General features: G+C 35.7%; 1 protein-coding gene across 1 annotated transcript in view; it reads right to left on the bottom strand.

The window, feature by feature from the left end:
• Window positions 1-15,302, bottom strand: part of MACROD2 (mono-ADP ribosylhydrolase 2) — a 1,987,236-nt gene that overhangs the window by 740,957 nt on the left and 1,230,977 nt on the right. Inside the window, exon 6 of the mRNA XM_027069543.2 lies at window positions 7,406-7,527. Within this exon, the coding sequence (XP_026925344.1) occupies window positions 7,406-7,527 (122 nt within the window). The remainder of the gene's footprint in view (window positions 1-7,405; window positions 7,528-15,302) is intronic.

The following is a 15,302-nucleotide window of genomic DNA, read 5'->3' as shown; positions in this document are numbered from 1 at the left end:
GATGTATAGGAACACAATGTTGTAAACTATAAAGTGAAGTGCAAATGTAAAAATTCTTGTGTTCTTGTTATTTATTAATAGTATCATTAGTCACAGAGCTGTTAGAATTCCAGCTAGGAAGGACATGGACACCTAGCATTATCTTTTATAAATGAGATAACTGAGAACCAAGACTAGATGCTGCCTAAAAAGAGATGGGGAAAGGTCACACCAATGGCTATGTTGCAGGGGGTGCTTTGAGATGAAGTACTGGCTGGGAAATGGTGGTGCCAAGTTAGGCAGGGGCAGAGGTAACAAATTAAAGGGTCATCTTTTCAAGGCTGCAGAAGTCTTCTTGAAGAAGGGACTGCATTGATTGATGTGGCCTGTAATGGAAACTCAGATAATGAAATAAAACCAGCATTTAAGAATCTCAAGCTGAGAACTCATTGCCATGGCAACCCTCTCAGAAGGGAACTTGTATAAGAAAATAAGGCGCACTTGACTACACCTTAAAATGAAAACCTACACTGCAGTGAAACAATGAAACATAGATTTGCTTACTGTTGTAATGCTTAGAGGTTAGCACCGACATTGTAAGTCCATTGTCTTTTCCATTGGAAGTTATTTTTTAAAGTTTTTTTTTAATTGAGATAGAACCTGTGAGACTGGGGGAGGGGCAGAGAGAGAGGGAGATAAAGAGAATCCCAGGCAGGGTCCACGTGGTCAGTGCGGAGCCCAGTGTGGGGCTGGAACCCATGAACATGAGATCCTGACCTGAGCTGAAACTAAAAGTCTGATGCAAGTCAGACTGAGGCACCCAGGAGCCCCTGGGAAGTTATTACTTCTGAAGTAATAAGGCACAGATTTTGAAAGGCATGGATTACATTTCTAAAACTGAAATTGATGGTAGAAGAATTTGCCACTGAGGACATTTAAGGTCACAGTGAAAAAAAAAAGAGAAAAATAGATGGCAAGAAACTTACAAAAACCCTTATAAAATATTTCTATGCTCACTTGAAAACAACAAAGACATTATGATACGTAAGATAATGTCTGTGCTACTATAGTGTCTCTACATAAGTCTGTCCATCCAATTGCAATTGGAATCTTTCCTCACTGCCCTCAACACTATACTCGCCCCTGAAATTTCACCAAGATATTCAGCAAAATAATATAAATAACTTCCATTTGTATGTTTTAGGTAATATACATTCAAAAGGATATTCTGTATATGTGAAGTACTCTTCCAGTCCCAAAACACCCTTTTAATTTCCTCAGGACACAGCATTGTCCCAGAAATCAAAATAATTTAGTTGTTTAATTTCACCAGCCTGACTATTCATTTCTCAAGTCACATGTGTTAGAATTCTGCGGTTCTAAGACTTGGATCCATTCTTTGACACTTACCTTTATCTTTCCCAAAGTTTTAGAAAAAATCTGTACCCTCTTTCACTTTTCTTTCACCTTTTTTTTCCTATTCCCATTTCTAGTTTAATCTTTTTCTAATTATCCCCTCCATAGTGCCTTATACTTTGCCTATCCAAGAATCAACACTCTGAAGGTGTGGAGAACGTACACAAAGTGAATTTGCATATATTTGAATTTTGCCCAACAGGAATTCATGGTTGGAGGAAAATAAGTGAATTTTATTTGAAGTAAGTTGGAAGAAATAAGATACATGAGGTCTAGAGAGCATGAAAGATTATTCAGATTTTTCATTTGAAACTTTAAGACTTGAGGAAGAATCATGATTGAAATTGTAAATTTAAACATTCATCACTATTAACAAAGCTGTGCTAATTAATAATTCACAGAAGAGATGTGCCACTGTAAAATGAACCATTAGATTTATTGATTACTTTTATCCTTTTACAACCTAAAGCAAACATGTAGACATATACTGGAAAGAAGCCACCAAGAAGAATGGACAGAGGAGAGAAATATAAGGAAACTTTATCTCTTAAATTAATAAAGGAGTATTATTTTTTTATAGTGAAAAAATTTTGTCTACAACATGTTCCAAAAACGAAATAACTACCTTACTTCTAGATAGTTATGTGTAACTATAACTTTTCCCCCTTCTCTATTTAAAAATTTCTTTTTTAGCAAAACTGGGAGGTACATGAAATTTATTTGTATCCCGCTGTTTTCTGTTTCTGTGTTTTCTGTTTCTCTCAACCTTCCTCCAGACCCCCTTCCAATTCCCCTCCTCCCTCAGGCTGAGATGCTGAGCACTTTTATCATCCTCTAATTTATGCTGCTAAAGTGAAAAGTAATGTGATAAATTTCTTCATGTTAGGGTATTAGGAAATTAATTATCTACAGATCTCATGAGTATTTGCATTTTAAAGGAAAACTGCAGAGAAAGGACAATGCCCGACCATCATAAATTACTCATTAATTATGGAATTTCAGACATCTGTGGGAAGGTATTTAAAAGTGATGAGAGCTAGAGATTGCTCTCAAATCACACAATGGATATGATGATCTGGTCTATTTATTTGTCTGGATGGGCAGGAGATTGAGACAAATTATATATGTGAAGACAATCATTATACCCTCTGGGTCTTAGAAGATGCTTAAAATGTCTTGGTACTGATAAGTCTTATTAATATTTTTTAAAAATAAATAAATGATCACAGTATTTGTTTTACCTCCATTAAAATTTTAAAGAATTCCTTTGGAGAAATTAGAATATGGCAGATATCTCTGACCACTGTACTGTGATCCCAAAGCCTTTGGTTTAACTTTGGCAGAAAAGCAGTGCCTATCAAATATTTCATTTATTCATGGATATTTCTCTGGCCCCCATGCCACTAGACAGGGCTATGTGAATAGTTCTGGCCAATGAAATGGGAGCAGAAATGGTGTGTGTCATGTCTAAGCTGAGGTGGTAAAAAGTTAATTCATGAGTTTGCAAGGTCTCTGTTCTATGGCTGAGCAGGTTGTCAGTTTGAAACACGACAGCTGTGAGATGATGGTATGTCTATAAGCCAGGGGCTCTGAACACAGGCTGCTGAGATTTTGAGGTTATTTGTAGTTGTACCACAACCTAGCTGGTCCAGACCATTATGGCCTTTACCATATTGCTTTACAGCTACTTTGTTACATATCTGCTACCCTACTGTAAATAGATAATCTTCATTCATTTTTGTATCTTTGTTGTAAAATGATGCATCATGGGAGAAACCATAATTATATGAGTATTTTTGAAAAGTGAAAGATTAGACTATAAATTTAATACAGTTAATTCTGATGACAAGAGTCGTATAATTTAATTCAATTCAATGCATCTACTGAGCAATAGAAGTCTATGGTATGTTCTGTACTTCCAATACAAATATGAGTTGGTAATAGTAACAATATTATTCATGCTTAAAAATAAGATGACACTAATAGTTATAAACAACATTAATAATAGTTTTAATTGCCTGAATAAATTTATTATAAGATAATAGAAAATATATATTGGTCTCTGTCCGCAGTTCTTGACACAGAGTTCCTAAAACTCTTGTAATTTTCTAAGTAATAAGAAGCTTAGAAGCATCTCTTGTTTTAATACTTGTCTTTGACTACATCTCTGACACAGGACTCTGAAAACCCTTGTAAATTCCTAAGTAATAAGAGCACTAGGGGCAACTTTTTTTCTAATGAGGCAATTCTTGTTGGGCTCTTGACTGGGTCCTGGATGGGGGCTGGTCACTAGAAAGACCAAACAATGATTAGAAGCTTGAAATTTTCAGCTTTACCTCTCATCATCCAAACAGGAAAGAAGGACTAGAAGTGGAGTTGATGACTGGTCATGACTGTGAGGGAGTCTCACATTAGGACAGGGTTCAGAGAGCTATCAGGTTGGCAAACACAATCATACTAGAAGGGTAAAACACCCCAGTTACACAGGGACAGAAGCTCCTATAGTTGGGGCCCTCCCTGACCTTGCCCTATATACCCCGTTCACCTGGATGTTCATCTATATCTTTTATCACATCCTTTAACAAACTGGCAACTGTAAGCAAGTATATCCTTGAGTTCTGTGAGCCTCTCTAGCAATGAACTGAACCCAAGGAGGAGGTCATTGGAACCTTGTATCTATAGCTGGTTGGTTCAGAGACTGAGCTTGCTACTGGCATCTGAAGGGTTTAAGTGTGGAGAAAACTGGGGTTAGGGATCAGACCATTTGGGACTGGGCCCTTAACCTAGGAGATCTGACACTATCACCAGGTAATTAGTATCAAAACTGAATTAAATGTAGGACACCCATAAGGTGGCCCGTGAATTGCTGGGTATGAGGAGAAACCTCCACATATTTGGTAACCAGAAGTGAAGGGATTTGTGTGAAAAGAAAAGAAGACTTACAGGGAATAAACACAAAATCAAGAAGAACAAAATTTGGGGGCGCTTGGGTGGCTCAATCGGTTAGGCGTCCGACTTCAGCCCAGATCATGATCTCATGGTTTGTGAGTTTGAACCCCACATTGGACTCTCTGCTGTCAGCATGGATCCTGTTTCATATCATCTGTCCCCCTTTCTCTCTGCTGCTACCTCACTCATATTCTTTCTCTCTCTCTCTCCCTCTCTCTGTCCCTCCCCTATTCATGCATGTGCATGCTCTCTCTCTCAAAAATAAACATTTAAAATTTTTTTTAAGTCAAAAACAACAACAACAACAACAACAACAAAGTTTTTCCCTACACGGGGGAGAAAACAATTGAGTTTTTCCTTTGCAAATGTACTAACTGAATACTTGGTAATAATTTATTTCTGTCTTAATAGCATCAAGAAATGACATGATGAATGTTTAGAGGTCTGGTTTTCAGAATAGATGCCAAAGTAAGAATGATCTCAATCTCTTAAATTTGCCAAATCATAAAATGTGAAAATAACTTATACTTAAAGTAATATTACCAAATACTTTGATAGAGAATCACATTTTTCCAGTTGTCTTACATCCATTATCTCAACTGACCCCCATAACAGCCTCTTGAGTTAGATATATCTGAGATAACAGTAATAATTTGGTGATTCTTTGTACGTAGAAATTGAAGTTATGAAACATGTTTTCTCCTGAGGCTATGAAGTGTTGACATGGCTTGCCTGTGGTCACACAGGGGTAACTGTAAAGCAAGCACTGGTAAAAGGGTTTTTGAGAAATTTTCTTTGACATGTATTATAAATGAGCTCAAGTTAAGTTTATTTTCTATCTTACTATCCAGGCTTTTTATAGCAATAATCGCTCCCTATCTATTTTAATAAGTCTATAAAGTATAAGCCTACACTATCAAACATATATCCAGTTGCAATAAGTTGCTAAGAATTTTCCATTTTCCCCACATAATGAGGATTTGATGACATTAATATTATGATTTTTTAAGCATTATAATTTTTTAACATTGGCCAAGAACATGACATTCCATATAAAATACAAAGCCTTGTTTCCTCCTTGAAGGAAGGAAGGAAGGAAGGAAGGACAGAAGAAATGAAGGAAAGAAAGAAAGAAAGAAAGAAAGAAAGAAAGAAAGAAAGAAAGAAAGAAAGAAAAGAAAAAAGAAAAGAAAAGAAAGAAGCATGGAGGAAAGGTGCGAGGCAGAGAAGAAGGAAGGAAAGGAGGTAAAGAAGGAAGGAAGGAAGGAAGGAAGGAAGGAAGGAAGGAAGGAAGGAAAGAAGGAAGGAAGGAAGGAAGGAAAATGGATTTTTGTGTGTGAATAAGAGACAAGACATTTGATAGAAACTCCATTCAACCATGACATAACATGTGATTAATTTAACTGACATTTTGCTTCACATTTCGCAAATATTTTCCACCTCTATTTTTGTTTACTAATATTAAAGTGACTTTAGTTTAGCACCACCTGCTAATTTAGCACCAAGTGAGATATAATTAACCCCTCAAAATCATCATCCAAGATATTAAGATAGACCTCATCCAATCCCAGGATGATTAGAGTAGTCTCGGTCCATCTGTAGGTCATCTCATAAATGTCAATTTAACTCAGTCTATAATTCTCCCACTTCTTACCTAATAGAGGCAAGTAGTATAACAGCAGCTATGATTGTCTTAAGATCATCATGGTTAGGGATGTTTCTTTTTCCTATTAAAAGGATGGGTGCTGTTTTTACACTATTTATAGTTGTCTAGCATCTTACTTTCTCCTGTCTTTAGAAAAGGGGTCATTAGAGATGCCAGTGAATTCATTAGCCAATTCTCTTCAGGTCTCAAGGTCTATATTTGCCAGGCTAGAAACTTCTCTACATATCCATTTTTCCAAGCATTTCAGCCCCCACCTCTTGAATCAATAAGCCACATTGACAAAATTTTAATTATTCCCTAAACGTGTATATGCACACCTGTTTTGAGTTTCTTTATTTTGCTGTAAAGAACAAAATCTACTGGTTCAGTAGTTTGCTTTGCTTCATTCTCTCTGAACTTCAGCTTTCTCCTCTAAGACAGAGTAGTCTTACTTACTGATTTATTTTTAAAGAAAAAAAAAATAAAAAATGAAAGAGTAAAATAAAATATTCATCTCTGTTAATAATTATGCAAAGGTTTAAAAGCCATAAAATTAGCTTGCAAAAAAAAGTTTTGTTATTTTAAGCAAACTCACCTATGTGCACTAAAAAAGACATTTCAAAATTATAATCATGCATGAAAAGTCCAGCCACTATCCCAGGTTATCTAAATGTGTCTCTCAATGCTCCTTTATACAAGTAATAAAGCCTTCAATTTTGTGACCCCCTAAGCAAGGCTGATCCATTCAGCCTGCTAAGAAGTCAATTGTTTAACTATTTTCCTGTCCCAGCATTTCACCAAGGTTATAATCTATGTGAAAAGAATCCCAGGGATTCTGCCCAAATTAATTTACTACTGGGTATTTACACTCTCATTTTTCTCATACTTTTATTTTCCTGGTGTAATTGATATGTAATAAACGTAGGACATGTTGCAAAAGAAAAGCAGGTGAACAAATAACTTCCAAATCCAGCTCGAAGAGACTTCCTTTCATCCCAGCCTGCTGGTAAGGAAATAGACTAGACCCACATTTTTTTGAACTCTGTCTAAACGAATAAAGCTTAGAAGGGATGTGGCATAGTTTAAGAAGAGCCAAACAGATTTAAAAAGCAGCAAATTTCAAGTTAAAATGCAAACACACACACACTTTCTTCAAAAGCCATTGGCACAATGATTGGAAGAAAGTAGATGAGATGGCTCTGGTTGTGTGATCCTACAGTGTTAAATCCTAAACCATCATGGATAATTAAGCAAATATTTAGGGTACACAAAATAGTGCCCACATCACTTACTGAGAAAATTAACCTTAGTTTTCCAAATTTTAGAAATGGTTTCCTACTGTCATTTTGGACAAGTCTGATTTCCCAAATATAAAGGCTGAAATGAATAAGAAATAAGAAACATAAAATTACTTACAACTGATCGGATGTTATTTTCTTTCACCAGCTTCAGAGATGATTTATAGCAATTTGCAAGGTCTTCCTTGTGGGAACCATTAATATGGCCTCTGGCTATTGGTCCTACAGTGTGGATGACATCTGCACATGCAAAAGGAAGAAGAAATAGCATAAGCAAGGTGTTTTTCACTTTTCACAAATTGGCACTTTATTTATTTTAGGTATTTGTGTTGGAGCCGGGAGCAAGTTAAGAAATATTGATAATGCAAATGCTTCTCTGGTAAAAGATTTTATATAGCACAGCCTCTTAAAGTAGACAATTGCCCAGGAAGGTGATCATTGTGAAAGGGCATCCCCTAGCAGTAAATTATTCCATCGTTATTGGTCAGATCCAAGTGAGACAGATTATAACACAAGATGTGAATAATTGGCACCCTGGCAAAAGACAAATCCGTGGTGGGAAATAAACTGAGAAATAATTGCCTGCAAAATGAGCATTCTGAATTGACATGGGAAGAGCCAATGCTACACATCACTTTACTTATAAATAAGACAACAGTTTTAGGCATTGTACACAATTATAAAAAAGGGCAAGTTTCTGAAAATGTGCCAAGATAATTTATAACAATCAGTGATAACCCTAAAAGGAATAACTCCAAAATATTGCTACCAGTTTTAAAATGCAACCTACCAATCCTCACATAAGTGAGGTATGCTAGGGATAACACTCCCTAGAAATTACCTAGCTTTTAATTTTTACTATATTAAAACTTTCAAAATACAATCTATACCTTTCAGCCTTTATGTTTAAAACAAAAGATTAGATTTTTTTTTGTACATCAACCAGTCATTGTATTTTTTAAATATCTACACACGCATAAATTTTTACATTTAGGACCATAATGAAATAGAACTGTTCTGGGTTTTTTAAATTTTTTTTAATGTTTATTTATTTTTGAGACAGAGAGACAGAGTGTGAGCAGAGGAGGGTCAGAGAGAGAGGGAGACACAGTATCTGAAGCTGGCTCCAGGTTCTGAGCTGTCAATACAGAACTAGATGCGGGGCTCACACTCATGAACCACAAGATTATGACCTGAGCTGAAGTCAGATGCTTAACTGACTCAGCCACCCAGGCACCCCTGAACTGTTCTAGTTTTAAAGTCAATAAGGATCATAAGAAAGAACTAAAATTATAAGCCAAATTATTTGAATGCCTAATAACATCTGCTTTCCAGTCTTATCTGTTAATCTGGATTATTAGCCCATTTCATTGATGTAAGTAACGACGACTAATCACCTGTGATCAGAAAGACAAATTTGGTCTAGTATTATCGGAATCATATAATGAAGTGAAATCATTTAGTTTGATCAGTACCACTTAATTTCAACAATAATGACAAGACAAAAACACATTACAAAAGTGAGACTAGTTTTAAATTGCATAGGACATTTCACTAGCGAATAAGTCACTAAGGGTAAAAACCTTTGTTGTTTGCCTGCTAAATACTGAGTATATTACTTGATGTTTGAGAAAATCCCACAAATGTTGATTTCAACTTTTAACTCTGAAACAGTATTTAAACCCTTGTCAGATAATATTAAAGATGATATCTTGTGATCAAAATAGGCAAAAACATCACCAGTGAATTCATGCAGATATTCTTTCACAGGCAAACCTGGCTTAAAGTGAGGACCGCTGCAATACAGGAGAGGACAGAGGGAGATTAGGTTATATTCAGGAAAACAAAACAAAACAAACAAAAAACCTAGAACACAGTGATATCATTTTTTTGTAATAAGAGTAACAAGTAAGAGTTGTATATATTGAAGCAATACAAGCTCTGTACCATATGTCGTGAATTTTTTAATGAATATTTCACATTAGCTTCCATATTGCAGTAAATGCTCGATGAAGAAGGAAGGTTGTATTTAGCTTTTCTTCACTTTCCCCTTTGTGACTACGTGTTTGTGCCCACCTATGATATTCTACATCCCCTAATGAATCTAAAGGTAGAAAAGCTGTAGAGTAACAACACAGGATTCTACAGAAAACATTTCCCAAAAGTGGGTACCATAAGATGTGAATTTAAAGGTCAATTAAATTTGGGAGTCACTGGGGGAAATTACATCAAAATAGCTACCTTAGTGCAGAACTTTTAAGACCTTTAGTATGCTACAATGGATTGTGAGTCTCCATGAGAGGGATACAGAATGGAATACATTTGACTCTTGAAAACTATGTTTTACAGAGTACCTCAAGGGACAAATTTATATTTGGGAAATGTTGTGCTGGGGCAACTCTGGCACCCTCACTGCCATTGTTGAAGGACAAGTCTGTGTTTTTTGGTTCCCCTCCTTACCCATTGCCTTTGTACATCAGATACTTAATACATAAAGGAGCAATAGAATATGACCTTGGTTTCCTTATTTTATGGATGGAGAGGGTCAAGAATAAGTGCCTCGTATCTGGGATCATAAAGATGTGTCTACTTGAGCCAAGTAAAAACAGGGCTTAGAGGCATTAATGGGAAGGGGAGAGAGAGAGAGAGACAGAGAGAGAGAGAGAGATCATAAAAGGAGGAAATAGTGACATTTTAAAGAATCATTTTTCTTTGCTTTTTACTTTAGACATCATTGTCCACATAACAAATGGAATTTATGAAACATTATTTATTCCATTTTTATAGTTTTCTATTTAATTTAAAAGTTTGAAGACAAGCAGCCAATCAATGAGCTTCCTCCTCAACATGAAAATATTGATCTCTGTATTTTATGCTCTATATTAAACTTACAACATCCAAGATCAAGTGTTATTATCGACCAACACGATGACCTCTCAGATCCACAAAGCTGGAGGCAAATCAAAGTGAGGCTCAAAAATAAATTTCCTTCATTATTTTAATTGTTCATAGCACTTAGGAGTGACTCTTCTACACTGACAAGTTCCTCTTTTCCTGTTATAAAACTCGGTCAGGAGGTCATCTTTCCAATTCCAGCTCCAGCCCTGACTTGCCAAGTGCCCCAGATGAAGCCATCTTTTCACTGGTCCCTGCCTTGGGTTCCTTATCCATAAAACAAATAAGCTGCTCAGATGATCTCTGTGGTTTCTGCTGTGATGTGGACATCATTAATAATAGACTTTGTAATGGAGCCAGGTGGAGTAGAGAATGATAGCTGGGCAGTCACAAGAAACCTTAAGCAGCCTGCAAGCTTTGTGAGTATTAAGGATCCTGTTTACATATAAAAAATATTATAGACTACCCTTTCACGATAGTAGTTTCAAAATCCATTGATTGAAAATAAGTTAGAGACAAACAGCTATTATAATGTCAATGATGCTTTGCATTAGTTTACATTTTATTAAACACAATAGCATCTTGATAGTGGACACATATATGTGAGATATATGAATTCAATCCATAGACAATGCTTTCACTGGTACATGAATATGTGGATCCCTTGGTATAGATAAGATCATGTAAACAGAAATGTTTAATTTGACTTCTGATGCATGCAGGGGCTCAATTACTACCACCACCACCACCAACAACAACCACCAGCATCCAAGACATCTTGAACACACAGGCAGGAATGAGAGTTGTCATCTCTGCTCTGATGTGGAAAGCATACTACACATTAAGTCCTAAGATCCAATTATAAGTCAGAAGCCCCAGATCTGTCACTAATCAGCTGCATAACCTCAGACAAGTCACTCTTTGTGTTTCCCTCTCCAAAGCTAAAAGAAGGAGTTGAATAAGATGGCCTCTAAGATTCTTTGCTGCTCTCAAATGCAATTCCTCTTCTCTTTGCCTATTAAGAATTGATCTATAGATTCTAAGTAGTTTAATTCATTCTTATACAAATAAATGAGCACCAGTCATGGTTCAAGTTTCTCAAACATGCTTATACAACTAAAGTACAAATTGGTCCCATCCCCAGAGACAGTGTTTTAAACATTCCTATCAAAATTATAAATGTAGATTCATTTTGATCCAATAGTTCTATTTCTAGGAAGGTATTGTATATAATATGCTTACTCGTATGCAAAATGGCATTTATACAGGTCATTTACTGCAACACTGTATATAATAGCCAAACATTGGAAACGACCTAAATATCCATCAACAGAGACTAGTAAAATAATTATACTTTATACAATGAAATATTATGCTTCTGTGAAAAGAGCAACAAAGGTATTTGTATGTGGATATTAACAGATATCCAAGATGTATTACTAAGTTTAAAAATATGCAAAAAAAGTATAATTAGTATGCTACCATTAGTGTAAAAATACCCCACAGGTGAAGGAAAGAATACATGTTTCTTTTAGCTATACCTGCATAAAATATCTCTGGAAGCATTAACAAGCAATTAATAACAGTGGTTTTCTACGAGGCTAGTGATAAAAACTGCAAAGATGGAGGCAAATATGAGGAGAGTTTTAATGTTTACTTGTTAGATATATGTTTTACATTCAAATTATATGAATGCATTACCTATTCAATAATTACATAGGGCATTAAAACAAAGGGTAGATGGTTTATTAAACCATGTTTGTTCCTGGATCCCATCTACCATATCACTATAACATACAAGGACTGTTACTGTGCTTTATAAAGATGATCTTATACCACTACAAATATGAACGTGCTCTTAAATTAAAAAGATACTACTCCAAGGGATTTAACATCTTTATTATTTTGCTCTCTCAATAATCCCTTTATATAAGTAATTATTTTCAGATAAAAGTAGGGTTTAAATGATGGACCAAAGGGCATTTTTCTCCTATATGTCTAGTATCTATCTTTAAAGTTTCACGACAATTTTAATACACAAAGTGAATTCCAGATACTTTACAGTGAAAATGTAGTACAGGGATATACATCTTAGATATCTCAGTAACCAAAGAATTTTAAATAAATAGCCAAGAATTTTTAGAAATGAAAAGGACAATATAGAAAATTTAATCTATTTTACCTTGTTCAGGGAACCAGAGTGGCAGAATAATACACATCAATGTGGGGAGATACAATATCACAATGACAATATGATTATAAATAAAGTTTCCCTAAGGTGACTACTTATTTGAGGAAATGGCATACATCTGTAAATATAAAAGTTGACATTTTTACCATGGATCCCATTACTTTAACTTCATAGTTTGGTTAACTATTACATTAAAAAAAAAAAAAAAAACCCAAAACCAAACCAAAACAAAACAACAACAAAAACCCAAAAACAAACAAATAAGAACTACCCCAAAACACGGTGGCTTAAGACAGTTAACAACCATTTAATCATTTCTTTTGATTTCTCTGGGTGAGAAATTCTGAAGGGCCCAGCTAAGGCAGCTGGTTTAGGGTCTCTCACAGGGTTGCTGTCAGCCCATGGGTGGCAGTGGAACATTGGGGGCTATGGAAGCTAAGAGCTGGACTAGCATCTTTCCTTCTTCATGTAGTCTCAAGGAGTCTCCATATGGGCTAGTTTGGGGTGCCTCACAACAAGGCAGCCTCAGAGTAGATGGACTGCTCACATGACAGCTCATCATTCCAAAAGCAAGTGTACCAGTGGTGGAAGCTATGTCGCCCTTCTTAACCCAACCTTGGGAGTCACACAGAATCACTACTACTATCCCTATTGGTTGCAAGCATCACACAATTCCACCCGTTTCAAGCGGAGACACAGATGGTAGGAATAACAAAGAATTTATGAGCATATTTTAAAATGGCCACATCACAGGACTTCCCCAGACACTTGGACTTTATTTTGGTTAGCATGTTTTTAAAAAGTCTTATGGTAGATATATTAGAAACTATAGAAAAGGCCAATATAATTAAATCTATTTCCATGCAGCTATTATAGAAAAGAGTAGAGATTCCTCAAAAAATTAAAACTAGAACTACCATATGACCCAGCAATTCCACTACTGAATATTTATTTGGAGGAGATGAAAACATAAACTGAAAAATACAACTGCACCTCATTGCAGCATTTTTGATCTAAGTGTCCAAAATGGATGAATGGATAAAGAAAATGTGGTATGTGTGTGTGTGTATGTATATATATATATATATATATATATATATATATATATATATGATATTATTAAGCCATAAAAAAGAAAAAAAAAGAATCCTGCCATTTTTAACAACATGGATGATCCTTGAGAACCTTATGCTACGTGAAATAGGTCAGACGGAGAAAGGAAAATGTCATGTAATTTCACTTTTTTAAATAAATGTTTATTTATTTTTGAGAGTACAAGAGGGGGGAGGGGCAAGGAGAGGGGGACAGAAGATCTGAAGCAGGCTCTGCACTGACAGCAGCGAGCCTGATGTGGGGCTCAAACTCAGGAACTGAGAGATCATGACCTAAGCAGAAGTCAGATGCTCAACCAACTGAGCCACCCAGGTGCCCCTGTAATTTCACTTTAATGTAGAATCTACAAACAGCACAACAATAACAAACCCAAGCTCATAGAAACAAAAAACATATCAGTGGTTCCCAGAGGTAGAGGTTCGGGGCATGGGTGGAGTGGCAAAATTGGATGAACAGGGTCAAAAGGTACAAACTTACAGCTGTTAAATAAACAAGTCCTGGGGATGTAATGTACAGCATTGTGACTACCGTTTATAATACTATACTGCATATATTAAAGTAGCTAAGAAAGTAAATCTTAAAAGTTCTCATCATAAAAAAAATTCTATTCTAGTATCTTCTCAGACCTATTCTCTTAAAAAGTCAGCTGCTTATTTAATACAAGTCAAAGCTAGAGAAAGATTGGGATATGAGATTGATACGTTTACTAATTGTAAATATAATCTAATTTGGAGATCACAGTGTAACTATAACTCCTATGTAGAACTTCCTGGCCCCACACTAGTTTAGTTACTTCTTCTGTGCTAAAGTCTGGCAGGAAGTTGTGAGCAAAGGAAAGGGAAGGAATGGCTGCTATAGAATCAGCATCATATCTCCCTGTGAGCGATAAAGGTATGCGATTTTGATTTCCCTGAAATGCCCAGCTTCTCATTCGAGAAAGGATATGCAGCCTTCATGCCTTTGAAGTCCTTTCTTACACAAGGGAGGAAAGCCTAGAAAACAGCAATGCAATTTGTACATTTAATCAACGTTTCAAATGCAAGCCCTTGAAGAGGTATGGAAAATGAGATGGCAGGCCCTTTTGTGCTTTATCAGACTACAGTGTGGCAAGACAAATGAAAGCTGTTTTTCCTCATCTATTTCAAAAATCAATCAGCCTATAAATCACCTCTTTTGTTTTGAAGCTATAACCACCACCTTACATTCCCCCACCTCATTTTATCCTGGGAAATTAGTCTGAACTATATAGAAGAGGGGACTAGGAGAGGTTTTCTTTGACGGGGGTGCGGGGGACAGCACACTTTCATTTCCAAAAGTGTAAATTGAAAAATGTGTGATTGGAATGCCAAATAAGTATTGAAAGCAGTAGAATTATTTACAAAGATTCAATCAGATTTATCCTTGGCAAAAAGAAAAAAAAAAGAAAAAGAAAAAGGAAAAACATCAGCAAAGATATTCTGTGAAAAAATATTAGCATAATGAATTTTAAAACAAATGAGAGAGCACATATAGTTTGCTCTCATCCTTTCCCATTTGAGAAGCGACTGTGCTACATTCAAACTGTTAATGAACAGTCAGACCAGTGTAGAATCAATTACATGTTGCTTTCATTCACTCCACTCTTGTATTCATAAGCATAATCGGTCCATCTAACAGACTGCATAATGATGCTGTGCCCTGTCAATCATATTCAAATTGCATGAATTTTAAGGAGAAAACCAATGCACAGAATTAAATTGATTTTCTTTTCTAAAGATACAACCACATATCCAAGCACTAAAGGTACTATTTGTAAATCTTATTGGCCAATTTATAT

The sequence above is a fragment of the Acinonyx jubatus genome, chromosome A3, assembly GCF_027475565.1.
Source record: "Acinonyx jubatus isolate Ajub_Pintada_27869175 chromosome A3, VMU_Ajub_asm_v1.0, whole genome shotgun sequence".
Taxonomy (NCBI): Eukaryota; Metazoa; Chordata; class Mammalia; order Carnivora; family Felidae; genus Acinonyx; species Acinonyx jubatus.
The sequence above is the reverse complement of the archived record's forward strand: the minus strand, read 5'-3'. Positions and strand labels throughout refer to the sequence as shown.